Raw genomic sequence first — 27366 nt, 5'->3', positions numbered from 1 at the left:
AACTCTGAACTCACCAATGAACCTGGATATATTTAGGAGACAAGACTCTTTTTTTTCTGAAACAATGACATTTTATTCAAAAGATGCGTGACATATACAATTATAAAATAATTTACATGGCATGCTTCACTATCCATTCTCTAGAAACGTTCAGTCACCAAATCAGACTTTTTTTCAAGTGTTTTTGTCGTTTAAATCTACACCTACAAATACAAAACACGTATCTTTTCTAAAGAAAAGCCAAATCCTACAATATCTACAACAGGTCATCTCATAAAATCAGTTTAAAGTGTAACCTTAACCTGAGTCCACAGGCAACTCTGAACATGAACTCAGTGGCTTACACTTGTGAACTTATGTGAACGATGATGAGTGTGTGTGTGTGTGTTTGCACGAGAAGCCATGACCACACACATTTGAGGATAATAGAGTCAACACTGATGGGACTGGTGGACCGCACAGTTGAATACAGACACACCTTGACTTAACAGTTACACTCTACACAACTAGTCTACCAACTACACTAAACTGGGCACAAACTCATTCACATCTTTTCCATCCAATGCAAACTTCACAAAGCACAGAACATTTGACCAACCCCACATTCCCATCTCACACTTTGGGCTACACTTGGGACTTGTAACAATCTTTTATCAACACAAAGAAAAGTTTAGAAAAAGCCACAATATACAGTATGTATAGATACTATATCTCCTTTAGGAAATAATCTCATAAATAAAATATACAGACCAGTAACTGAGATGCTGAACTAACAGAACGGTATCAAATAATTTTTCCCCTAAAAAATATTGCACAACTAACACAAAAAGATGGATATTTTCTTTATGACATGCCTGTTTTCATCTTTTATCGTCAGTAGAGACTTATTTTGAAATTCCTTTTCAATCCCTATCCCTACAACCCCTATTGTAACGTAGAAATATCACACTGAAGTATGTAATAATCTCATTAGCTCAGAGACCACAACACAGCTGGTCCAAAGTGATAGCTTTCTCTATCCCTGGAATTAATGTTCCTCTAAGCTCATTTATTCTGACAAATGCATATTTTGGCACAAATGTTTGAGGTAACCATAATACCACCTACTTAATGTTTGTAAGTCATTTTCCTAAGTCTTTTTCACTGATCGTTGGCTACCATCTCATACAGATAAACCCTATTACAGATATCTGCAATGCATCCAATAATGTACCCTTATCCAAACTCGTATCAGCTGCCCTGCCTAGTATCATCAGTTCAACATGAACATGAGCCTTACTGCCTGAAAGGACAAAGATAAGCCAGCTTTTCAGAATTCAGTGTTAGCTTACTAAATGAACAGATTTCAATAGCTTCATCCTTCATTGGAGTTCTGACTTCAAAGATTCAGTGACAATGATTTCAGCTGAACTGTCACCTTTTGTTTGTAGCTGTTGAGTTACAACAGAGCTGCAGCTTCACTCCTCAGCTGAAGTTACACTTAAAACACAGTTGAGACAGGCATCTTTCAATGTCACCCGGGTCTCTTTGCAACATTTACATATGACTGATATGTATTTACATGACTTCTGAGAAGAGTATGACATAGATGAGAAATACAAAAATATTTCCTGTACCTTGCTTACATGTCTCATGTGGTCTCTAAGAGCAGGGACAGGCCCCCAACTACACTCTCACTTCACAGAAGTGACAGCAGGTGACAAATCACTTCATGCCAGGGGTTACGTTGTTCAGTCCAGGCCTTGGCGACTTCTTTAGCGCCCATGTCACCATACGTAGATATTTCACTAAGTACAGGATACGTCAGACAAAACTCCCACCTGAATACTCCAGAATACACAGCAATATTCAAATTCAGCCACCGGTCTCCCAAATAAAGCAGGCAAGTTGAAATCCACGTCGACAGGATATGAAGATTGTACATCACAAACAAAGACACCAATGTTAAAATGTATATCTGAAGAGCTGAACAACTAAAGGTACATAAATTAATCCATGTAGCACATTAACATTTCTTCTTCATTCAGAGTCCCAGGAAACCATGTGGAAAGCACTGCAGTCTACCCCACGACCTCCCCAGGGTTTTACCAGTGAGACACCTTTTACAACAGTGAAAAGTGTGAACTATTAGTAGTGCTCCTAAATGATGCATAAATCTAAACCTCAGTTCCAGCCAAGACAGACTGTAACAAAGGAAATGGCTGAGAGTAAAAACAAAAAACACCCTCCAACCCTCAATGTTGAATATTTTCATAAAATCCTAAAAGCAAAAGCAGTTGAATAAAGTGGTAACTGTTTCACTGAATGTTTGTACAGCAATGGATTTCAGTGCCCAGTAGTACCTGTGCGCTCTGGGAAAAAAACAACTTTGATCTCCAGAGTGTGGTTTTCAAGTATTACTGCTGCCCCTTTCGAAAACCTTGACAGTTCCTCTCTCAGTTAACCGATGGGTTCTCATGTCTACAAGCTTCTTCTAGCTAAAGCAGCATTTATTTGCATGGTGATTACCAAAGCTCAGCTCTTTGGCCCTACATGCATTGCAAGGTGCCACTGCCAAACGGAGCAAAACTGAGGGGATCCTTGGCAAATGCAGCCACTGCTTATTGCACCAACTCTAGTGGCAGCATTGTGTAGTGCAGTGTGATTGTATATGTGACCAGGGCTGATCTTATTCTTCTCCCCAAAATCCAAGATTACTGATGATGTGAACCACCTGTGCCCCCTCAGATTGCATTTAAATCCCAGATATAACTCGGGGTAAGTAGAGAGGGGACATCTCATTTGAGGCGTTGAGTGACGTTGGCTAAAGCCACAGCAAAGGCCTGCACAGCAGAGAATGGATACTGGAAGTCCAGGATGTAGGCATTGCCATCAATCCTGCCAAACTGCATCACCTGTGTCAGGAAACAAAATAAAAAAAAAAAGTTGTACGCAAAGAAGATACAATCATTAACGTCTCGTCTGTGTGCACACTGTATTTCTAATCAATATTACTCAGTACTCGTAGGGATCAGCTCAGTATGAGGACAACATGCAGTGAGTAATATTTCTGGAACGTCAGCTCTCTTACCTGTCTGCCCTCCAGTTCAATTTGAAAGTTCTTGGCAGACTCCTGTGTGACACGCCCCCCAAAGTCCAGCTGGTACACCTGCGTAGCTTCATTCCACAGCGGCTGCTTGTTGGCCATGACGTACACAAACCCCTGGCTGCCCAGCCCTCTGTCCTCCTTCTCGTTGGCCTTTCGACACTTGATCTCATCCAGCTCACTGGCAGCCCTCAGGTTCCTCTTACTCTTCCATCCCTTCTTGCTGCTCTGGCACTGATTGAGCAGCTCATCCCCACTGATGAACAGCTCAGGTTCACTTTCTGAACTGTCTTGGAACTCGCTATTGGCAGTGGCCTTACTCAGCTTTTTAGCCTTCAGCTGCTCTTTCTGTCCCTTCAGCTTCTTCTTGTCCCTTCCTCCCAGCCTTGGACTAGAAATGAGCGAATTGAAATCCCCCAAAGCTCTGCCCTCCTTCTTCGACTTGCTCCCTTCAGCCAGTGGTGGCACATTAGCCTCATCAGCCCGACCATCTGCCCGCTTACGGTTCTTCTTGCTGAACTTCTCAGACCGTTGTGGCACTGGGCTCTCAGTTAAGGACAGCACCTCCTGAAAAGCGGTATCTGCCATGGCCTCTTGTAATCCTCCATGGCTCTGTAGTTCAGCCGGCGGGGGCGGCGGGGGTGGCGGTGGCGGTGGTGGAGGCGAGAGAACGTTTTTGTCTACTGCCATGTGGGAAGCTTTGGGTGGCAGTGGGACTGCAGGACTGGGCATAGGGGGACAGGAATTATAGGTGCCCCAAGGAGTGTGAAGGGCAATGGGAGGAATGGGAAGTCCAGCACAAGAGCTTCCTCCTGGATACATGGGTGGGAGGGGGCAGCAGGCTAGGTTTGCCAGATTTGCAGGGTAACCTGGCGGTAAGACAAGGGTTGCATCCTGTTGTGAGAAGGGTACCGGGGCCACCACCTCCTTTGGGGAAGAGCAGGGGCGTGGTGACCCTGGAATGGGTTGGAGGTGGGCTCCAGAATAGGCAGTTGCTGGGGGGTACTGGAGAGAGATTTGGTAGCCTGCTGCTGCTGCAGCTTGAAACGATGCAGCACTGGGGCTGATGGGGGACTTTGGAGAAAGAACAAAAGGCAGCCTGGACACATCCAATTGCTGAGCTGGGTTAAGAATAAGTGGAAGTGGTTTGTGGGGTCCCGGGGGACCAGTGGGGTTCAACGTTGCTGTCCGTTCCTGAGGAACCCACACCTCCTCTGTGGCAGCTGGGTCCCACTGGTAGGGAGGTGGGCGTTTGACAACCAGCCCTGATGCATCACTTCCTCCCAGGGCCAGATGCCTCAGAGACTGGTTCAGTGTTTCATCCTCAGTAAATGCTGAATTAACATAATCAGCCCTGTCCCTGTTACTTCCTCCTGCTGCTGCTGTTGTCCCAGGTCCCTCAAGTGAGCCCAGTAGGTTGTAGGAAGACTGGGAGGCCAGAGGAGTAGCACTGTTGGAGTGAACAATAACTGTGCTGTGTGGTGCCCCGTTCCCTGGAGGGAAATCTTGTCTGATAATAGTTCCTCCTGCTATTCCATTAGTGCTCCCTGGGGCTGAACCTCCAACACTGGACCCACTGCTACACTGACTGCAAGTGTATAAGGCTGTTGGCACCCTCTGCTGGAATGAGGCTGCTAGTGCACTATTTTTGGCCTTAGGAGGCAGTGGTCTAGGCGGTTCCAGCATCTGGGAAACTTTGAGAGCGGCCTCTCGGCTGTTCCTCCTGAGTGTGGAATGGATCAGACTGCTGTCTAGCCTCTGTCCAGGGTTCCTGCCAACAGCATTGTTCTGATTGGCTGGGTCAGGGTATGGGGGTGGGTCTCCACTAGGTATGGAATAGCGAGGTGCAGTAAGTCTGTTGAGTGTGGCAGAGGTGTAGGGCAGCTGAATCTTCTTGTCAGCTGAGGAGGAGGACGATGAAGAGGTGACCCTGAGAGTGGCAGAGCTGCCAGGTCCCTGGAGTGTGTACACATTCTGATTGCAGACAAGTCGCGTTCGTGGTCGACATACTTCCTCCACGTTCCCACTGCTGTCAAATGTTGTTATCCTTTCATATCCCAGTGGTGTGGGGTACTGCGTTTGTTGCTGACCTGAAAGATAAAGTGGGAACTCTCCCTTCTTCAGACAAAGGTCACCAGGTGGAGGAGTCCCACTGTTGCCTGCTCCTGTTCCAGATGCAGCATTACTGGCTGCAGTGGAAGCTGATGCTGCGGCTGCTGCGGCAGCCACAGCAGCAGCCACCGTACCGGGGTAGGGGGGCGGGGGGTTCATCTTACTAAGCTCCAGAGGGGCACTGAAGACCACTGAGTCACCCTCGGCCAGCTGTGGAGTTGACCGGGTGGTCTTGATTTTCAGAAGGTGCTCATGTTCTCCGCCCACTGCTCTCTCAACAACTAAATCAGCAGGCGAATGAGGGATCTGGATCTGCAGAGCCCCCGGCTGGAGTTGGTGCAGAGCTGCCCCTGAAGGATGTCCTGATGACACAGAAGGAACAGGAATTTGAATCTGAAGCTGCTGCTGAAGTTGATGATGGTGCTGCTGTTGTTGCTGCACCTGATGCTGCTGCTGTGACTGCTGCTGATGCATTTGTTGCTGTTGCTGCTGAATTTGTTGATGCTGCTGTTGCAGTTGCTGCTGCTGCTGTATGTGCTGCTGGAGCTGCTGCTGCTGTATGTGTTGAAGCTGCTGCTGAATGTGCTGTTGCTGAAGCTGCTGCTGCTGCTGCTGCTGTAGCTGTTGGTGCTGGAGCAACTGCTGCTGCTGCTGCTGCTGCTGAAGCTGCTGCTGCTGCTGCTGCTGTAGCTGTTGGTGCTGGAGCAACTGCTGCTGCTGCTGCTGCTGCTGCTGCTGCTGCTGCTGCTGCTGCTGCAGCTGCTGAAGCTGCTGCTGCTGCTGCTGCTGCTGCTGCTGTAGCTGTAGCTGTTGGTGCTGGAGCAACTGCTGCTGCTGCTGAAGATGCTGTTGCTGCTGAAGCTGTTGGTGGTGATGCTGAATTTGTTGGTGGTGTTGTAATTGTTGTTGATGCTGTGGATGCTGTTGACTCTGATTTGGATGCTCTTGCTGCTGCTGCTGTTGTGAAGGATGATGAGAAGGCGGAGGTCCCACCATTAGGCGACCCATTTCCAGTCCTCCAAAGATGACCTGACCAGGACTGGAGTACCTATTGGGCACTGTGTACTGGGCTGTCAGGATAGTATCCTGGCTTTGGTCTGACCCACTGGCAGCTGCTCCAGCAGGGGTTGCTGTGGGATTCGTAAGGACATCCAGCTGAACATTTTGATTGGCTAGGAGGGACTGGACAAGACCAATGCTTTGGGCTGGGGACATGGCTTGTGCAGGACTATGAATTGGGGCAATAGGGATGTTGACAGTGCATGGAGGATTGTCATCAGCACCACCAGCAGGTCCTGTGACAGGCAGGTCATCTTCATCCTCACTGAAGACATTAGGGCTGAAGACGGGCAGGTTGATGTAATCCGTGGAGATCTTACGCACCTCTGGCAGGTAGATGGTCATCTGCCTGGGCTGCAGATGGAGGAGGCTTGTCTTATAGATGACTAATGGGTAAGAAAGACAAAATGCAGACTATTTAGACACTGGACTCACTGAAATGTAGTCATTCCTTAAGTTTAATTAGCAGGTTAACTGTTGTTAATTTGCTATTTGCATAGTTGTTAATTGTTTACCTGCACCAAGGTTGGCTGGCAAGAATGTGGCCAGCCCCACTATCTTGAACTTTGTTCCCCAAATATTAGATGTGACCTGAGCAAGGTAATTTTGCTGCAAGACAGAAAGATCAAATTTTTTTTTTTTTAATAATTTTGTATGAAAATCTATACAATTATATGGAAAATATACATTAACATAATATATTTTTTAAAGCAAAATGTCTGCAATTCATGGTGCTATGCTCTGTGCCCAGTTGTCATGTTAGGGCCAAAGGACACAGAAGTACAGCAGCAAAAACACGATCCCTCGCCAGCTTCTCAGCCTTGTTCCCGTCGTGTCTGACTGAGTCACTGAGCATGATAGAAGCACTGATGTTCCAGATGAGATCATGAATTGGGCTCAAATAATTAAAATTTTACCTGAGTGATGTCATCTAGAGGAAATTCTCTGCGTGTTAGACTGGGTGATCCAATTGAGGGTTTCCGTATGGGTAACCGTGGTGACCTGGAGATCTCCTGCGTAGCGCGGGAGAGTTTGGGCGACTTTCTGGGATCAATGTTGATCCTGTTGGTAAAGGGACAAACTAAGTCTCTACAGAGAAGGTAGCAAATACAAAAAGTTTAGGCATGCAGTGAAGCAGAAAAGAATACCATTACAATCCATCACTGACGAAAAGGTTAATATTTCAATAACAGCAAAGGCCTGTTGCTGCTAGAATACACTGTTTCTTGATTTAAAGCACAGACTCTATATAAGTATGGACAATGTGTCAGCACTCCCTGCCACTATGCACAGTTGAACCCAAAACATTGTGAATACACAGGCTGCCATCTTGCTTTTTCGAAGCATTTTACAACCAGATTCTCTGCAATAGTGACTTGAAGTGGAGTTGAGGTATCAGGCCAACAATCAAAGCTGTCAACCACCTGAAATATACCCATTTTTAAAGTTTATTAAACACAAAGTTATCAGAAATGACCATCTGCACAAAATCAGTGATAATTTCTACCTGTATTGATTGAAATCAGCCACCAGGGGGCAACAGACTCATAGTGGTTTGACTACTGGGGAGCCACCAGTCCATGTTTATATACAGTCGACAATTCCAACTGAATAATTGTGGAATATGTTAACAAAAAACACTCCTTAATGTGTACTTATTTAATAGTGTGCAAACAGGAACAAACCCTTGCATTAAAAAGAAGAGGCTAGTTATGGATGTCATGCTGTAGCACGCGAGGGTTCACTGTCTTGTTACCTGGGCAATTTTGGGGATTTGCTGCCCCTTGATATCTTTGGAGATTTCTTGCCAACCCAGTCATCGCTCAGCTCAATGTCACTGGAGTCTGAGCAGTTACAGCTGTCGACCATGGCAGATATCAGGCTGTTGCCGTATATCTCATCTGAGGCAGGAAAACAGGTGGGGGTGAAAAGAATGGAGTCCATTTTCAGCAAATAGGTTACAAATGCACAGTTCTCAAGACGTAACTAGACACAACAAATATATGTGGTTATTTATTCTCTCATTTACAACTCAGCAGCCAAGGGGACCCACTGGGGTCATGGGAGTACAATATGAGATGCAGAAAATCTGTTGAAATCTAATTTAAACAAAACATGATGGAGCTGCAGCACTGTTACACAATATCTCCAGATCAGCTTTTAGACTCATTTGATCCAAACCATCATTTTACTAGTTTACAGTTTCATCCTGTGGGAACCACAGCTGATCCATTTGAGGTCAAGCTAATTTATTTGATGGACAATGAATTGTGAATGGGCTGGAACCATTTCATGGCTGTAAAAAGTAAAAATATTGGTATTATGAAAAACAACAGACTTATTTACCATTTAATTCAAACACTGCACATGAGCTAACACCTCACATTTTCTTCACATAAACAAGGAGTTCAGTCTGAACGCTTTATATTGTTATATGTAAATGTTGTATTTATAATGAACAGCTGATTTGAATGTCCCACCTCTTAATGTTTAAACAAGAAAGATGTGGGAAATAATTTCTAGTCATGTTCTGTTGTCAAAAATGGAGGAGTTTTACCTGTTTTCCCATCTGTCTTGGGGTCCATAATAACAAACTCTGGACGGAGTTTACTTATTCGTCTTCCCTTGAGGATAGGCACCAGACCTCCTAGGTACTCCAGGTAGAGAGTGTAGCATGGCCCCCCCACCTCAGGGTTATCCTCCGTACGCTTCATTGTGCAGTGTAACCGCTCGTTCCCAGCTGTCGGGTAGCTCACAAAATCACGCATGTTGTTGGGATCTGGGATGGGAGGCTGGAAGAGCAAACAGGAGGTTATAGCAAATGTCATCTTTTCCTCCACAACCAACTGACTGGCTACTGAAGTTTTCATGGTAAGAGTTAAAGTGCCAGGGCTCACATATAAAGGACGCTCCTCTTTAGGCATATTACGTCTTCTATCTCGGAGGGCGGCATCTATTACCACACTGGCATGCATCAAACATTTATAGAGGAACCTCTTCACACTTACATTCATGCATTTGACGCAGCTGAAACCTTACTGCCTTGTATTACCTTGATGGTGGGGATGAAAGCGGCAGTGACGTAAGAACAGAGGCGGGAAGGCATGGTGAGCTTAGCAACATCTTTTTCCTCCTTCACTGCTGTGGCAATGCCCTGCTGGCACAGGAGCTGCAGGCTGGCAACACGGTGCTCCACTCGAACAATGTAGAGTGCCGGGCCACACGCCAAGAACAGGCGAGAGTCCCGGTGACCCCAGCACAGTGTAGTGATGGGGCGCTGCCAGAGCACGGGAAGATTTGTCACATTTAAAACATACTGCACATCAAACGTTTCATGTCCAAGTGCTTGTTCCCAGCAGTCAGGTAGCATGAGTGCAGCATGAAATATGGGTCAGTGTTAGTGTTTGACTGTGATTACTCTTTCTTAAGAGGTAACTTATTTTATTTTATCAAACTGAGTTGAAATAAACTTGCAAATGCTAGAGAAGAGTTTCTGAATTTAAACATTTACAAATGCAGCTCCACTCTACTAATTACTTCACAAAGAGCCAAGTTTAAATACTTTTTGCTAAAATGGCTTTGAGGCCAGTGATGACTTAGCTCTTCAAATTCATCTTAGGTCAGTGTTCAAACCCAAATAAAATACAGCAAGTCCGAGAACCCAAACCACAATTCAGTACACAGTTGGGTCTGACATTTTACCACATATAAAGAATGTGAGCACTTAGACAACCCTGCTGAAGTTGATCACCTGTGCTGGTGTGTCCAGTGTGTAGATGTGTTCACCCCGAACGTTGTAGAACTTGACAACGGCGTTCTTGATGGGTTGAGGACAGGATGGGTCAGGGGAAAGCAGTGTCCTCTCCATCCCTGCCACAGCAAGGAGGTCCCCCTGTGAGCACCACTGGACCACCACATCTACAGCACAGGTCACAGAAGGAAAAGGTATGTTATCAACTTTAACATATGCAGCCACTTTTGATAAAAGGAAGAAAATCAACGTTGTTTGAGACATTATCTGCAAATAGTTTTCAACAATTGAGAGAAGCAATAACACAAATACAAAGTTGGGGGAATATTTGTGTAGTTAAATATAAGAGACACACTCCTACCCTTAAGACCAGTGCGGATGAGGGTGGGAGAGAGGTCATCGTAGTTGCTCATCAGGCTGATGTCTCCAGAGGTGAAACTGACTGTCAGCACTGGTTTTTGGCTGTGCACTGAGGAGAGGCAACACAAATGTCACAACAAGATTTTATTTTAAAAGTGCACGACATTAAGTGAAGACAACTATAAGTGGTAATACACTTAAAAATGTGGCACTGACAGTGGATGTCAGTAAAAGTCTATCATGGGAGGACTAGTACTTAATTTAAACGCACCTATGCCTGGAACAAAACACAACAAATACTTATAATAAACCTCAGCTGCAATGGTTCCATTTCCTCAGCAATGAGGATTCACTGCTTTTCTCTTTCTTACTGATTTTAAGTTGAACCTTTAGGTTTTGGAGTATTTGTTGGACAAAACAAGCAATTAATGACTTTTATGTACAAAATGAGTCATCGAGAAAATAATCAGCAGATTAATCGACAATGAAAAGAACTGTTAGTCACAGCAGTAAATGAAGTATCGCACAGGAGAGGGTGATCAATACATTTCCACAGCGGGCTATAAAAACAGACTGGATGGGAGGGAGCCTGTGTGTTTATTAGTGAGGCTATATGTGATTACTGTAGGTCTATAGCTGCTGTATCTCATGAGAAATGGCACCGACACACGCTGAGCAAACAGCTACAAATAAAACACCTTCACACAACCACCCATATGCTAAACCATCCTTGAGTCTGTCCTTTCATGTAGTTCTGCAATGACGTAAATACCAAAACAAATAAAATACCCAGCCCTGTTTTTGACTCCCAGCCCAGCAACAGTTCCTACTCCCTCACAGTCCCCAGTTTACAACAGGTGTTGCATTAAATCAGATATATGATGCTGCTGTAAATGCAGCGTGTTGTGCTGTGCAGTGATAATGGGTCATCACCATATATCATGGCAGAGAGACCTTGCAAGCAGAGGAGGAAGCGACCTGGTGTCTCAAGTCAGTTTGACGACTTCAGAGAGAATTTCTATTGGTGCTAATCAATTCCTATTGACTGGTTTAATTAGTGAGTTAGAGCATAATCAGTGTTCCAGCTAAGCCAAGCACTTCTCAGCTTTACCACTTGGCCAGTGGGGGGGGGGGCCAACACAGTGGGAGGACGTCAGACCCTCACCAATGGAGTCTTAGCAAACGGGAGCAATTAAGCTGAAGACAAAACGATGCAACAGGACAAAACAAAAACTAAAAACAAAGCTGTTAACATTGGTTAAGTGGACAGTGAATCAGCAGCACAGTAAGGAAAACTAACCACATGCTACTCTTCCCTTGTGTGACTCTCATGACCCAGTGTACCAGAGACACACTGCCCATTTATGCATTTACAATGGACAGCAAACTTACCTGATATGCTCGCTGGGTCATTGCTTTTCTAAACTGCTATTATTGTTTATATCTGTAGGTTGACAGCACAGGAAGGCTAATGACAACAAGCTGACATAGTCGGCATCATTAGATGATCAACAAAAATATGTTACATCCTAAAAATCAAGTCAGTTTAAGAGGAATCGTTAAGCAGGGAGAAGGTGTTTGCCTTGCAATTGCTCTGGCTCTTTTTTCTAAGGTGTGGACTTTGCTGTAATGAGGGCTGCTGTGGCTAAAACAGGCCTCAATACTAACAATAGCATGCAGTCAACTTTGGCAAGTACAAGTACTAGATCCCTGACATTGCAGATAAAGTCATTATAGGGGAGCCCTGGGGAAGAAAAGCACAGACTATTTAAATATTATTTACACTGATGTGACTTTGTTCCACTGCTGTACAAACAGCAAGAGTTGTTTCTGGACATTTTAAAGAGACGTGTATTGCATCTTAATTCAAAATAAAAAAAAAAACATGCAGGTAGATGCCATGATTGTCCACTTGAGTATACTGAGAGCGTGCTGATGCACACCCTTACACTGTGACAGCTGCTGCTGTTACGACAATAGCCTCTGCACCATTAAGAGAAAACAGGAGGTCCGATGCCAATGTCAGCCCAATGTCAGAAAAGCTCTCTTTCCCCCTATTCCTCCTTTATTTCCTCCCCTCCATCTTTCACTGCAGACCCCCGCCCCTCCACCCGTTTAGTCACACTCTTTTGTCTTAATGTGCCTCTCCTTACCGTCTTCACAAATGGCACAGAACAGGAAAGAGTTGAATTGCCTGTGAGATGAGTGTCACAAATTACTTATCTTTTAAAGTATAAGCTTTAAAAACTGCCTTTACACTTCGACTCAACACTATACTCAAAAGAAAATAAATGTGTGATTTCATAGAAAAGCCTCACGTATACACAGTCAATGCATTAAGACACTACTGCATGTGGCTAGTCAAATAGGATTGTTTCAGGTCATTAATCTCTTACATTTTAGAACAACTTTCATTTTTACAGTTTGGAAGTATGACTGGTTATACCATTATGTACAAGCTTCTGAATGGGGATAGCCTTTATGGTTTTTACTTTTGCCTTAATTAGATCACAGTGGAGAGCTAGACAGGAAATATGTGTAGAGATACCAGGTTTACAGCAGAGATGCTTGGTCAGAATTGAACTTGGGGCACTGACTTCATATACTGTAGTACTTGTCTTAATCTCTATGCCACAAGGAGGAGACTAAAGGTTCAAGGTGAGGGGCTCGAGTTGGTCACAGTTATTAGAGTTTTCTCAGCAGCAGACCTTGTGGTGGGGAGTAGTCATCAGAGTCTGTGTCGCTCTCACTGCTGTCCTCCACCAGGAAACTGGGGTAGTTCCAGGACATGCTGACAATGCCATCCGACTCATGCAGCAGTATGTGGGCCAGCATGCGCCCGTGGCAGTCCATTACTATCACCTGTCCATCTGCAGTACCGAACAACACCTGGGAAAGAAAAAGTAAAGGGTTATTAGAGAGAAAAAGAGCGACAGAAAATTAGTTTGGATACAAAGACAACAAAGATGTGAAATGAAGGAACACCTAAAACAGAGAAGATTATTTACAGAAAGAAAGTTAGGAGAAATGCATATCACAAACAACTTATATTGAGACACAGACATAAAGAGGCGATGAACAGACAATGTCCAACATAAGCTGGTAATTTAACAAAATGAAATGAAAGCAAAAACATGCCTAACAGAACAAAACATATTCAAGGCAGTGAATGCTTGTTGTCATTCACAACTGATCTTCCTCAGGGCCCGTCTCTGCCTCATGAATGACAAGTCAACAAACTACAAGTGACAAATGAAAACCTTAGCATTGAAATGCCGACATAGAGCTTATGGGAAACATCATTCCCATGTGTTACCTGCTGGTCATCAGGGGTCCAGATGCCACAGGTAATCTGGCTTTCCAGGTTAATCTCCGAGGACCAGTGTCTCTGCCCGCTAACGGAGCCCACCAGGACAAAGCCATCACGGTAGGAGATGAGAGCCTGGGTGCCATCGTGGGACCAGGTGAAATCACTCACCTGCATACAGAGGAGAACATGTCAGTAAGGAATAAAATGTTAATGCTTACTGGATAAGTAAGCTGACAAGAAAATAATTGGAAACTATTTGGGTAGTGAATTTATCATTGTCCAATTTCAAATGTACTGCTTTTCTTTGTCATACATGAAAGTACATTGAGGTTTTGGATGAAAAGCTTTTGCACAAGGTCACACTTGTTACTGTGAAAGTTCTAGTTTTGTCCCAGTGCTAGCCATGAGCAGTACTGTCAGACTAGTAAGCTAAATTAAACATAGCTTTCTGTGAACTGTTCATAGTGAAAGGACCTGTTTCAATTGACATATGTCTGTATAAATTCATAGACGTACGAGATAGAATCTCAACCTGCAGGGGGAAAAGGGCAGAGGCGTTATTCCAAAGAGCAGAAGTCGTATATCTGAAGAGTGACAGGCTGTCATCTAGTCACTAAATTGATCACAAAAGCCATCACGATGTGTCTGCCTCAGCTCAGCAGATGACAGTGATTGATCGATTGAACCCACGCATCATACGTTTGCTTTGCGGTTATTATGTAAAATCAGGGAGTGCAGTGTCAGGGAGATTCTTCTCCAGTTGGAAAATGTGGAAGATAAATGGCTCAGACAGTAACAGTGTGATGGCAAAGGGCAAGAATGAAGTGTCAGCTTAAATCTCGGTTGTTATAAGCTATTATATTCATATTCACAATTTTTCCTGTGTAAATATTTGTTCCCATTTATTTCTGTATATATTGCAGTCCAAAATGCACTTTCAATTATTGATTTAGTTCATGTGAAATGTATCTTACCTGGGCCCCGCGGTCATTGACAAGCTCCACGGACCAGCGGCCTTCATACTGGATCCAAACAAAGATCCCTCCATCTGTATCACAGGTGGCCAGTTTCTGAAAGGGCTCATTCCACCGCACCAACACCACCTTAAAGACACACACCAAAGGAAACGCAAAGGGTCAGTCACACTGATTCAGACACAATACCACCTATTTTTATAGAATGTATGCAACAAAATCCTTCCAGATTGTGTTGTCTATAGCCCAGCAGTCAAATTATGTAGCTGTGTTATGGCTTTGGCCTCTTAGCTACAGTATAAGAGACAGTGTGAGACAATTAACAACACAGTGTCTTGTCAAAGAGCCCTTGATCAAAGCACTGAAGCCTTGCCTTCACAGATATTACAAGGCTTTATAAGTAAGAGCATCAGCTGAATGCCTTAACACAGAAAGTGAAATCCATATTTCTACATTTTCAATGAGCTAAATTTAGCATCAAACCAGATGAAAATACATCACAAAGTGGGTTAACCTCATTTTGAGAAAGTTGCTAAGGAGCTGTGAATATCCTGAATATCTCAGACAATGAGATTCAATTATGTGTCAATTCCTCTGTACCACACTTCTCCTGGACATTTCTGAGAGTTCATCATTGTGTCACTCGATTCTAGTGGGCAGCCGATGGCCTTTATGTTTCCATTTCATTTTTCATTGAAAGCATTTGGTTAGCAGAAAAGGGAATTTTCAAGAAAGTAGAACTTAGAGTTACATGCCTAAAATATTTACTAAATTTTACAGTGAATTTGAAAGTAAGAGATGCAAAGAAAGGAAAAGGGAGTGAGTGAAGGCAGACTTGAAATGCACCGATGCATTAATGTCTTTACTGAAAATCCTCTATTGTGGTTGAAAGATCTAACATACAGTAAGTTGTACAAACACTGACTCACAGATGCAAAAGTTTCTGTATTTGACCATGGCTCAGGGGAATCAAAGATGGATCATCATCAGCCTGAGGAATGAGTCACAGAGGTGGAAGGTGTTGATCACTGGCAGTATAGATCAAACTGTTCACTACTTGTGTCTTTGTCAGTGCCACCAATCGCCATCTCGAACCAGCCCCCTCCTCTGTGTGTGTCTCCCATCTGTCTGGTCTTCTGTAGCATGACTCAGCCTGTTCCCAGAGGAATAATCCGAAACAGGGAGCAGCTCTGCTCTCACTGTGCGAAGCACGTGGGCTGTACACGCTCAAACACAGGGCAGGCTTTAGCGGGACTTACGCTTTGAGTGTAAATCCACCAGATCAGTGGCTGAAAGTTGGATAAGCTAACCAGTCTTGTTCTTTTTCCCCCACAAACACCACAATCCTCCCTTCACCCCAGAAAACAAACACACAGGCTAATCTTTTGATGGTGTCATTAGTTATGTCTCCATTTACCAATTTCATATTCCTCCAAAATAAACATTTGTGCAGCTGAATACTACATCTACTTTTGTCAATGCCAACTTTTACAGCCTGCACGAACAAACCTTACTCAGTTGAAACTGTCTTTTGATAAATAAACAAATAATAGTGTAAACACAAAAATTTGAGAGAGTAAAGTGATGCAAAACTTATTTTATGAAAAAAGTGAATGAAAACGTGTTGATCATGCCATAATTTTGCTTTGCAGTAAAATACACTAAGCAGAACGTCAGTGATTCATTCTCTATACCACTTTGTCCAATTCAGAGTCACAGTGGGTCTGTAGCCAATCACAACTGGCACTGGGCAAGAGGCAGGGTGCACCCTGGACAGATCACCTGTCTATCCACAGGGCCCTGACACCTGACAGGGAAACAAATAAATAAAAAAAAAACCAACCACAGTTGTGGTGATGTATCAAGTTAAGAAGTTTCGTTCAATCTATTTTTTAATGCAAGTCACGTACTAGACATTTCATGTGCAATGTTCCAAATTAAAGATGTTTTTGTGCAGTAACAGCGGCAATGCTGAAGGTAACCAATCACATATTCTGCAGGGTTTCCCAACAATTTCTCCTGTGTACTGTAAATGATAAAAGACAGGGTTATCCTAGGTGAACTTAACACAAACATGTTTATATAAATACATCATACACAGCCCTCCAGTGTATTGAGTGTGTGGTAGCATCTCTTGCTCTCCTGGCACTGCTCCCTCAGCAATAATGTGTCCTGGGAGCCAGATTTACTGTGTTTTCACTCCCATTCCCAGAGGTATAAAACTCAGTGTTGCTCTACTGGTGAGTCTCAGCTGGCACGCCGCAGGGAGCAGGACCCAATGAGACCCGGCCTGTTGCAGGTCTGCAGCTATGTCATTCTGAGTGGACCATATTCACGGACCAATAAAAACAGCCATCTATCACTCAGCCACACAGCAGTCACCTGACGCAGCAGTGCTCAATGGGTGCACAGCTGCCCATTGAGCACTAGGATTGTCAAAGATAACACATTTCCATAAGAAAAGATCACACTGGGGGAATATAAATCGGCCGCGTTACTCCACCCGTGAACTGTCTGCAACCTCTGGTGAGCAAAATGGATTTTCCGGATGGTATTATACAACATAATTCAGCTCCAGCCAGCGCAGACATGCAACTTTAGATTAAGTAGGCGCTCCAGTTAAACAGAATTCTAATGTCATTCAAACACTGCACAATCATGGACAGAGAAGGGCAGGAGGAAAACAAAAAAGAAGACATTTGCACATGTTTCTTTCACATGCTGTGTCCTGCATGTGTGCACACTTATAGTACAACCCCACAGAGGTGAGAATTATCTGTGTATGTGTGAGTGCGTAAATTTAGCTCTGTGTAAAGATTAGTGTGAGCTGGTCAGGCATTCAGGAAGGGGGGACAGCTGAGCACCTCCATGTGACGCAGCGAGATCAGACGTCAGATGGAGACAGACAGAATAAGAGTAAGAGTCCAGAGGACAGTGAGCACCCAGAGGGATCACAGGCAGGAAAGGCACATTCAAAAACATGCAGACATGTAAATCTTAATCGTAATTATCACATGCTGTATGGTTAAAACTAGTGATAAAGCACTATGCAATTTGGATTTGTGTCCACATGCTGAAATATCCATTCAAAGTATTTTAAAATGAAATATAACAATGTGACATTTGGCAATTTACAGACTGAAAAATCCTGAAGCCACATGTAGGACAAGCAGGGCAAGCATTATTTTTGTCCCCCCCCCCCCCATCCCAACCAATACCTTCTAAGGTAAGAAGAGATTATGCGTTTCTGATCCCTTAAATTCTGCCTTTGGCCAGCACACAGACATTGACAGCTACTGCTTTGATGTTGTCAATGCAGCTCTGCGTCTTGCTGGGGCTGAGACAGAGGGAGCTGGGCTGACCCCAGTAACCTTAGTGAAGAGACCAAATCAAATCAAGGGACAGCTTTGGGTTGCACTGGAGTCAGCAGAAGTGAGAGGACACTGTGACAGTGCAGTGTCACAGAGGTGCAGTCGTGTGGACGTGAGCCCAGCCCCTTGGCACTGAGGACTTTCTTCTTGCAAGAGGGTCAAACAAAGACCTTAATGTTGCTCTGTCACAAACTGACAAACCCACAGATTTGTGCTTTGCCAAAATTGTAGCTTTGGTAGAATCAGTATGCAGAAAAAAAATCTAGTTCAGTTTAGTTTAGCCTATACTGTTGTTCATGAGACAATAACAGATCAAAAACAGACATTAGCATCAATAAAAAATAGAAATAAGACACAAATAAGAGAAAGTATAATGACAGCTAGATCACACCACCACCTGTATGTAAAGCTGCAGAGATTTCTTAACTATTGAGGGAAAAATCAACAGAAAGTAAAGACCACCACGTCAACAATAAATATAGACACTGAACAAGCAACTGAGAAGGAGACTCTCGCCCTTCCCTCCACAACCCTCTCTGACTCTGGGTCTGACATGATATTAAATCACATGCAAAACTCAATTAAAGAAAAGCACTGTACAGTGCTGATACAAAAGCAAAGAAGCCAGAATGGACAAAGTGATTTGCAGCATGACAAAAAGGGTACTGGGACAGGACCTTCAGGGGAAGACCATCTGAAATGTTTACGAGTACAGCAAGCATGTGATAAAACCTTTATCAATATTAATATCCAATATATATTTGTTATTACTGTGTGTGACATACAGCTTGAGGATAGCAGCTGCAGGCAAACTGTGTGTGTGTGTGTGTGTGTGTGTGTGTGGTTATTGGCCAGGTGGACACCCTGCATTGTCTATAAAGTTAAATCCATGTAAACAGTGTTTTTCATAATCTGATAACTTATTATTTTCAGAGATGACCTGATTACACTTTCTCAGTACAGGCCAACTGCTGTTGAGTATATGGCCAGTAGTGTTAAGGTCCGGTTGCTCACGTTTTACTGCACATCCCCGCACATTGCTCACATGGTGTAGCTATAAAAACATCAGTACTTGGAAACTTTATTTATAAAAACTGTAAGATGGCTGCGTCCATGTTGTAATGCAACAGGATGTGGAAAGACTGATGACATGCATACATAAACCCAAAGCATCATAAGCTAATAACCTGTCTGCAGTGGTATTTTATAGTTTTTCCCCAATTCTTGGGAAAATTCTGATTCCAGACTGCATTAACTTGTGGAAACGTTAGCGTAATGGGTTGAGCTGAACCAAACTGATGAGTAGCCTCTCTGAAACAGAACTGCAAACTTAAAGCAGCATATGCAATACGACGAAGAGCAGTCTGGTTTCTATTTCTTGTCACAGTCGTTTGCTATGCAGGCTGAAAAGAGGATCTTTTGTCGTAACGGACCCAAGTGTACACAAATGTCAGTGTTAACGCTGGATACAAACATTCCTCACAGCAAAAAGAAACCAAGCACACCTGGATCTGAGAAAGAAGCCAAGCTTGTGTGTTATGCAACATGTCCTCTCCAAGGATGGATTAGCAGACTAAAGCCATTCTCACTAAGCACATTTAGTGAGACCATTTTAATGCAGTGAAGGGGTCAGGTACTTGTCAATCCTGAACAGGGTTTTGAATGTCAGAAGGTCAGACAGAGAGAGAACAGAAGAGCGCTCCGAGGACAACAGTAGTGACATGTCACTGAAGACGTGCAAAGGCATCATCGTGACCAACACCAACACTGAGTTCAGCCTACATCGTGAAGTGGTAAACATGAGCCGGTGCCCCAGGGGTGAGCTCTGTCTCTGCTGGGTTAGGGTTCTTAGCAAAGAACCTGAACCAGCCCTGAAAGTGAAAACTAACAGGTCCCCTCTGGGAATGAATCCACCCATAAGACTCATGGGAAAGGCAGCAAGGTGCATAAGAACGTATGTTTTTATTGTCTATTGTCTGCAAAATAGAGTGACAACGATTCATAAACAGTGTCATTGTGCTGAGGACTTTACTAGGATGCATATTTTTAGCTACCAAAGTGAAAACATCGCCCCTTGAGACTGTCACTTCATGTTCTACTTTCTAGCCAGAAAAATAGGAGTCTGTCTGTGCATTCTGACTCCAAGCAACTACTCCTTACTGTAGCAAAAATAGTGAAATGCATTTATGGAAACAAAACTGTGAAATGCAAACAAGCTGCCAAATGACTTTTAGTCCATTTTCAATAGTTTCAATAACATTAAAAATTAACTCCACAATATTCAGTTTCCTTGAGAAGATAAATAAATGAGTTAATAAGCAGTTACAGCAAATACATCACAAGAACTAAACGGAACTAGTTGATAATATTTTCACTGCAAAGAACATCCCCCACCTAGTAAAATATGTATGTATGATTCTACTTTAAGACAAACAGCACATTCAATTTGGCCACAACCTGTGCTGCAGCCAAGATTTCCTGACTGTCAGCAAGGTGACAGTCATTGTCATGACTGTCTCTGATGTTCAGCTCTCATGGAGACTGAATGGACTCCTAGCGACTAGCTGCTCGCTCTGTTCAGTATCTGAAAGCACTGTAACAGAAAAAAGGCCCTGGATTGTCAAAAGAGGCATTGATCTATTCTGATGCTTGTCTCTGAGGGATTATTCTGCAGGATCAGAAGTGTAGTCGCACAAAAAGACGTAGAACTTACTGCTTTCATCTAGTTTCAGTTTGATTTGTGTGGTGCAACTGACATGCCAGCTGCTAAAGGTCAGCAGCTCTGTTTAAATAACAACATAAAAATAGTATCAGGACATTTGAGGCCAAATTTTCTTTGAGCACAACTTTTGACTTGTTCTGTAGATGTACTTTAGTTTTAAAAGATGTTTTACTCAAGAAAACAGACAAAAGCTGTTGTAATATAGAGACAGTTGAGCTCAATTCCATCAACTCAGTGATCAATCAGCTTAAAATCTGTTTAAAAACACAAACCAACAAAGTAGTCATTTTAAATTAATGACAAGGCTAGTACTGTCCTTAATCAGCAAAAGCTCAATAAGCAACTGCTTTGATAACTAATTCATCAAATTTCAAGCAGAAATGCCAGATACTCACTGGTTCAAGCACCAAGTGAAAGAATTTACTGCTTTTGTTTTACGTAGATATTAACAAAATACTTGCTGGCTGGAAAATGATGTTATTAAAAAACGACACCATGGGCTCTGAGGGATTGTGATAAACATTTTTCACTATTTCACGTGTTTGACATTTCAAAGACTGAAAAATTTTCATAGAAAAATGGTCAATTTGTTGATAATAGAAATAATTTTAGCTGGAGCCCCAGTTAAAACCAGACTAATGTTTGAAGACACCACTACTCAGTGACTATAAATAAACCCCACACACTCTTTAATTATCAATAAGAAATGTTACAGGTTCATGTCTATAATAACACAACAGAAGTAATGGTCACCAAAACCACAGTGTATAAGCACATCAACCTTTTGTTTGTAGAGATGTAACTCTGTTGATAAGGAGGTAGAAAACAGGGCTGACTTCACAGTGTACAGGCTCAGTCTGAGCATTTCTGCTAAGCAACCAAGCTCAATGAAAAACACAAAGCCAGAATTCAGAGAAGTGAGCTCCTGACACCCACTGTGAGAAGATGGCTGTGGGAACAAAAGGAGCATGGTCCCGTACACAAACAGGGGGCTCCCTTTGAAGCTCTTGCCCTGTAATTATCACTCACCTTGACTGAAGGGGAGTTAGACACAGAGGAGGACAAACCTTCATCAGGGATGAACCGGAGGCCTTGGAAAACCTTTTCATTATCTGAAGACGATCAAGAGAGCTTTCAGAATTACTGCCACAGCAGGATAACAGCTGAGCCTCACCACTACATAAGACGCTTTTATTCACTGTGCCACGTGGTGTTCCAACTTTTTAGAGTGAGGAAACTTGAGTGTAAATCACAGGAATATAGTCCTCTACCCATCGGTCCTGTTCTTAACAGATGTCTGACAGCTTAAGGTCCGCCCTTTACTTTACTACATTGCCCACTTTGGACCAAGTCCAAAAGTCACATCCATTCAGACGCTCGCTTGCTTTAAAATGATCACCGGACACTCAGGCCTATACATCAACAGGATTTAATGGCCAAACCTACAGACACTGGCATAGTTATTGATCCTGACTCCTACAGAAAGAGTTTATGTGGCTTTTTTTTTTTTTTGAGTCTGTTCATACAAAACATGACCTCAGCTCGTTTGCATGAAACGACACTTGTCAAGGACAAGTGTTTAATGAAAATGACATTCAAAGGTCAGGACAGTGAGGGGACATGGTGGCTTTGGCTGCTGAGTTAGCAGCTTTTGAAGACTTGGGAAGGTGACTTAGATGTCCTAACACAGCTCTTTAAAAACAAATTACAGTCTTTTTGCCTTGAGAAGAGTTTTGCTTGTTCTAAAACATATTTCAAATACTAGACAGGACTAGAAAACAATAAATCAAGTCTTTTGGGCTTTATACTGCAAAACAGCATTCTGTGCCCTCCTCATCATAACTGAGATAGAAAATGATGCAAGTGAGTGAACACATCTGTCATAACTTGACAGAATTCATTAGATGGTGTGATTTCCACCACTGTCAGGAACCCCAAATTATGCATAGCATGGATGAGTAATGGATTTCACATCTTCCAAAGCATTTATTTACTGCTTTATATTCAATCAAGAGTGGAAATGGAGAGGACATTACTGCTTTCATTACTGGTGCTGGACTGAGCACAGAGGGCAGTGGGGAAATGTGAGTTTTTCTCTTGGTTGCAGCTGCATTTAGTGTGAAAAGACACTTGATGGATGCTAATAAATCAAACAAATGTGAAAACAATTCTAAAAAATACAACAATTTAATTTGTAACTGAGAATGCAAACACACAGCGAGGTACACTCCAGTGCGAAATTCAATTCAAGTCAAAACAGACCATCAAAACTAAACATCTCTACACCAATGCAGCATTCTTTCTTTACCAAACCCTGATGAGGATAAAATGAAGACAGACCAACATTTGGTGAATAAAACAAGGACAGCTGGACATGAATAGTGACACACATATTATATTTTGATGAGCCAACGATTGCATGTGAATTTAAAAAAAAAAAAAAAAAAGTTAAATTCACCATGAAATAAGAAATGTGTGTGCAAAATAAAGTTGGGTAGGTTTAATCCACTCCACGCTTCAGACACCACAACAATAAATGGACACTTCAGTACTTGGACCACATTCAAATGGGCAGATTTAAATGACATTTCTGTTGCGCTTCAGTCACTCTCTATAGGGATTCATCCACTCTCCCCTCGGCCACCTTACGGATTGCTGACACAGCCACTTGCTCCATCTGACCAACGGCTACACCCACTAAAAGGAGAAAAACGCAACCTGTGTGCAATCTCCACTTGTGCCAGCACTGCTATATTCTGACAGGAATATTCATACACATGGTGTGCAACAGCCCTGGACACTGCTCAGCAGAACTTTCCAATAACAAAATAAATGACTTCAGGGCAGTAATGGTGGGAAACTTTGGAGGGTATTGCTACTGTGAGAGAAATCAGCAGCGCCAGGGAGTGCGACACTGCAGTGTTTTGACCGGGGAGCTGAAGGGTGAGCTACTTCAAGGGTATCACACCGGGAGACACTGAGATAATACATGTTATACTTTCAAACAATTGCCACAAATGTTAGTTTTTATTCATCCAACTGCAGAAAAACTCAAAACTCTCAGCCTGCCAGTGCACAGCCTGGCACACACTTCAAATAAAGTGAAACTGTTGAGTAGGATTCAAAGGCTCCTCCTAAATAAGTCTAAACTGTAGCAGCTTCAAGGACGTTGATCTGCACCTGCTCAACACTCTGACCGACTGGGGAAAAAAAAAAAAACTATAGAAAAACTAAGGCTATGCACTTTGACTCAGGGACAAGTGATAACAAGTTGGCAGTCACTTTGATTCTCCCAGCATTCCTGGTGTAAGGGAGTGAGGTTTGAGAAGCTTGTTCTAGGGGCATGACTGATCTATAATCAATCACCAGGTTAAATGGAGGAAACTGATGTCTGGTTATAGTTTAAGGTGCAGATTTTTTTTTATACTAATGATTTTAATTTGAAGGGGTGTGGATGCATAAACTAACTAATTAGAAGTGCTAACTGTTGTATTACAGAGTTACTGGAGTTAATGCAGTGGTTTTATCTTTATACAATAAATATATAAAATACTTTTTCCTTAATTAATACTTCTAAACTACTTGTGGGGGGTCAGGAATAACAGCAGCCTACATTTGAGACACCTAATGGGAAAGATAACCTATTTAAGGAATCACAAAAATATAAAAGAACCAAATGTGACAGCAACTTTCAGAAGCTCCATGAAACTTTCAGGATATCACCTTTAAAGCCACTGTTGTCTGGAGTTGTCTGCTTTCATCCTCTAACTAATTATCAACTTAAATGTCCCCCTACCTCGCTGTTGTGTCCTCGGAGGTTGAAGTTTACTCGCTGCGGGGTCGGGCGGTCCCTTCTGCAGTGGCTGGATGTGAACGTGACCCCCACAACCCCTCGACCGTTCCCGGTAGCCAGCCATCCTTCCTCGTAGTAGCGCTTCCTGCACACCGGTTTCTCCTTCTCGCTCTTGGGCACCCGGCCCTTCCAGGACAGGCACAAGATGTTGGAGTCACTGCACAGAACCGGGCCATGCTCCACGGCGGCGAACATCCCTGCAGGTCTCTACGGTCCCCTAAATATAAATTTGTAAAAAAAGACAGTACCCCGGAGGGCAGCTGGAGAGGGAGGTTCTTCGGCGGGGTCGGTACCGTTATGAGCGCCTCGCCCCCGCTGAGGTTACTGGTTCGGTGTGGGATGTGAGACAGCGACAACGGTGCATAGTAATTGCGCTTCTCTCGGCTATCTGGGTGATTTGCAATACTGATTAAAGGTGATCAAGTGAGGTCAGAGGAACTGGGCGAGTCAACATTGCAGGGCTGAAGGTAAATGGGCTGCAGACATAAAGAAAGGCACTGATTCAAGTCATTTTGACGCGTTGGATTTCAGCTGCCTTGTTGACGCTTTTTCTACGACAAGGCAACAGAAGAAATTATTCAGATTCCAGCTGAACCAAAAAAAAAACACCCACAAAAAAAGACAAAGAAAAACTGATCCTGTAAACTCCTTCACGGGTCCAATCCAAACCATTCAACGCATCCCGGCGCTTCCAGGTGATGTGGGAAAACGTTTGAGTCCAGGTAAGCGTGTCATTTCTGGACTCCGTGTCCTCCTCATACGATCCCGGCTGCGTGTGTGAGAGGAGGAGCAGGGACTCCTCTCCATCAGCTCTCAGCCCGCAGGAGAGCCGCTTCTCCCGGTAACGTCATCACGTCCTTTCAGCCCGCCTCGGGGATCCCATGGAGGGTTGCTGGATCATGCACTAAAAAAAAAAGGAAAAAAAGAAGGTACCGTTATCACACAGAAACCTATCGATAAACAAACGAGGGGTTAAATTATGGTATTGAACAGGTGATGTAACAACAAAACACTCACCTGCCTCCCACCGCCTTTAATTTAAATATTAATGCGCCCTTCGGTTAGTTCTGGGACTATCCTGCTCGGCGGAAGGATATTTGACTAATTGCTGAATTATTTAAAGGAGCCACGCATCATTTCTCGCTTTTGTTTACTAATCTGCACTACACTCTCTCTGCTAAACGGTTAAATAGACAATAAAAGGTAAACGTAAACAACTCATCTGACAATAAAATGACACCCGATAGACAAATTGTGTATAATAAAACACCAAGACATTTGGATTAAAGCTGTTGTCATTGTGAGGAAAAGATAATATCTAACGCTACGGTATAGTAGAGTCAAACTAAAAAAGACATCACAGCCAAAGAAACCCAGTGAAATACGTGAGGCTGTTGTAACGTTCGCGTAAACAAAGACCCGGTGATACTAACGTTTTATTAGCTGAGACACGAATATAGCCTGTTAGCCACAGCTAGCCCCTGAATGCTGGCTGAACACAGAGCTCAGTGAGCTCCACAGACCCAAGCATGTCCGCAGCTGAATTTACCTTTTCTGTCTCCACCTGCCTTCTTTGTGTTGTAACGTCAATCTGTTGTCTGCTCCACAAAGAACAGCGTGACAGCTAACCGGCTAACGGACCAGCTAACGGACCAGCTAACGGAACCTCCGCCGCTGGCACTCGTCACTAACACGCTAACGTTAAGGCTAGCTTTGTTTACAATACTAGCATGCAGCTGTTGAAAATAGCAACAGTTCAGCGGCAGAGTGGAGAAAGTGGCAAAATAACGTCAGACCTGTGATCAACACAGCGGCAAAAAACATCAACAACCAGGACTTACCTCTGCCTGCAGCCTGCTACTGTGCACTGCCAGGGCCCGACAGCTGTGTCACGTGACAGACACGTGACTAAACAAATTAATTAGTCAAATCATCAATATTTTTTTTTTTTTAAAGTTAAATCATCACTGAGCTCTCAAGGCCACCTTTATTATCAATTATAATTCACTTGTTTATTGACAAGTATTTGGTGTTAGACGTTTCTAAACTTATGGAAAAACAACATTTCATCAACACATTTCACAAAAGTAAAAGTGTTGCACAAAAATGTCTAAAGTGAAGGTATTAATTATGCAACTACATTGAACTATGTTTTGGTTAAGTAAAATAGAAAAGAAATACTGAAGTATTATTTAAAAAATCTACTATGATAAGTTAAAATACTCAGTGCAGCAAACTGGCCTCTATTTGGGTATAGTACTGTATTATTAATATTACAAAAACATGACTGGTGACCTGTCCAGGGTGGACCCCTGCCTTTCACTCTTTGGGTGAAAGGCAGGGTCACAGGGGAGTCCAGGGTCACAGGGTCCAGCTGATCCCTGTGACCCTGGTTAGGAATAAAAGGGTATAGATGTTGGATGGATGTATATTATCATGTGTAGGTAAAAGTAAAGGTGGAGCTAGTTTGAATTCATTTACACATTAGTGGCTCATTTAAAACAGCATGGCATCATATTTATGTTAATTACAGGTCAGGTAGGCTTGATATTTCAACATATGAAGGGAGAGAAATGCCCAAATAAAGTACCAGTGCCTCAAAACTGTACTTACGTACAATATGTCAGTAAATATACTTAGTTCCTAAAGAGCTGGTGTCAGCAGGGAGGCCTAGGAGGTTAACCCTGCCATGAAAAAGTAATAAAATGTAGGTTTAAAATTGAATTGAGGTAAATGTACCAGTTGACCCTCCGCTACACATGAGGGCAG

General features: G+C 43.2%; 1 protein-coding gene across 3 annotated transcripts; it reads right to left on the bottom strand.

The window, feature by feature from the left end:
- Positions 1-62: 62 nt before the first annotated feature.
- tulp4a (TUB like protein 4a) lies at positions 63-26484 on the bottom strand. Of its 3 annotated transcripts, XM_026318149.1 has the most exons (15): positions 26439-26484; positions 24891-25501; positions 24541-24814; positions 14652-14780; positions 13684-13845; positions 13076-13256; positions 10369-10476; positions 10008-10174; positions 9309-9533; positions 8814-9048; positions 8013-8157; positions 7174-7318; positions 6772-6865; positions 3071-6642; positions 63-2894 (listed from the first exon to the last, which is right to left on the bottom strand). In XM_026318149.1, exons 3-15 carry the CDS (start codon positions 24790-24792, stop codon positions 2778-2780), a joined length of 5532 nt encoding a protein of 1843 aa, XP_026173934.1. In that variant the 5' UTR covers positions 24793-24814; positions 24891-25501; positions 26439-26484; the 3' UTR covers positions 63-2777. The 3 variants fall into 3 exon arrangements, with proteins under 3 accessions (XP_026173934.1, XP_026173933.1, XP_026173935.1); XM_026318148.1 differs by lacking the exon at positions 26439-26484 and adding an exon at positions 26147-26337 and having other exon boundaries at positions 24541-25501; XM_026318150.1 differs by lacking the exons at positions 24891-25501; positions 26439-26484 and adding an exon at positions 21774-21856 and having other exon boundaries at positions 24541-24808.
- Positions 26485-27366: the final 882 nt, after the last annotated feature.

This window comes from Mastacembelus armatus, chromosome 24 (assembly GCF_900324485.2).
Source record: "Mastacembelus armatus chromosome 24, fMasArm1.2, whole genome shotgun sequence".
NCBI classification, from domain to species: domain Eukaryota; kingdom Metazoa; phylum Chordata; class Actinopteri; order Synbranchiformes; family Mastacembelidae; genus Mastacembelus; species Mastacembelus armatus.
Note: the sequence above shows the minus strand (reverse complement) of the source record. Positions and strands in the feature narration are given on the sequence as shown.

Excerpts from the sequence above, each read along its gene's own strand:
- tulp4a (XM_026318149.1), bottom strand. The coding sequence starts at position 24,792 with ATGTTCGCCGCCGTGGAGCATGGCCCGGTTCTGTGCAGTGACTCCAAC. Across the intron at positions 13,846-14,651 it reads TCAATGACCGCGGGGCCCAG|GTGAGTGATTTCACCTGGTC; the intron begins GTAAGATACATT and ends CTCTGTATGCAG. Across the intron at positions 7,319-8,012 it reads AAATCCCCAAAATTGCCCAG|GATCAACATTGATCCCAGAA; the intron begins GTAACAAGACAG and ends CTTTACCAACAG.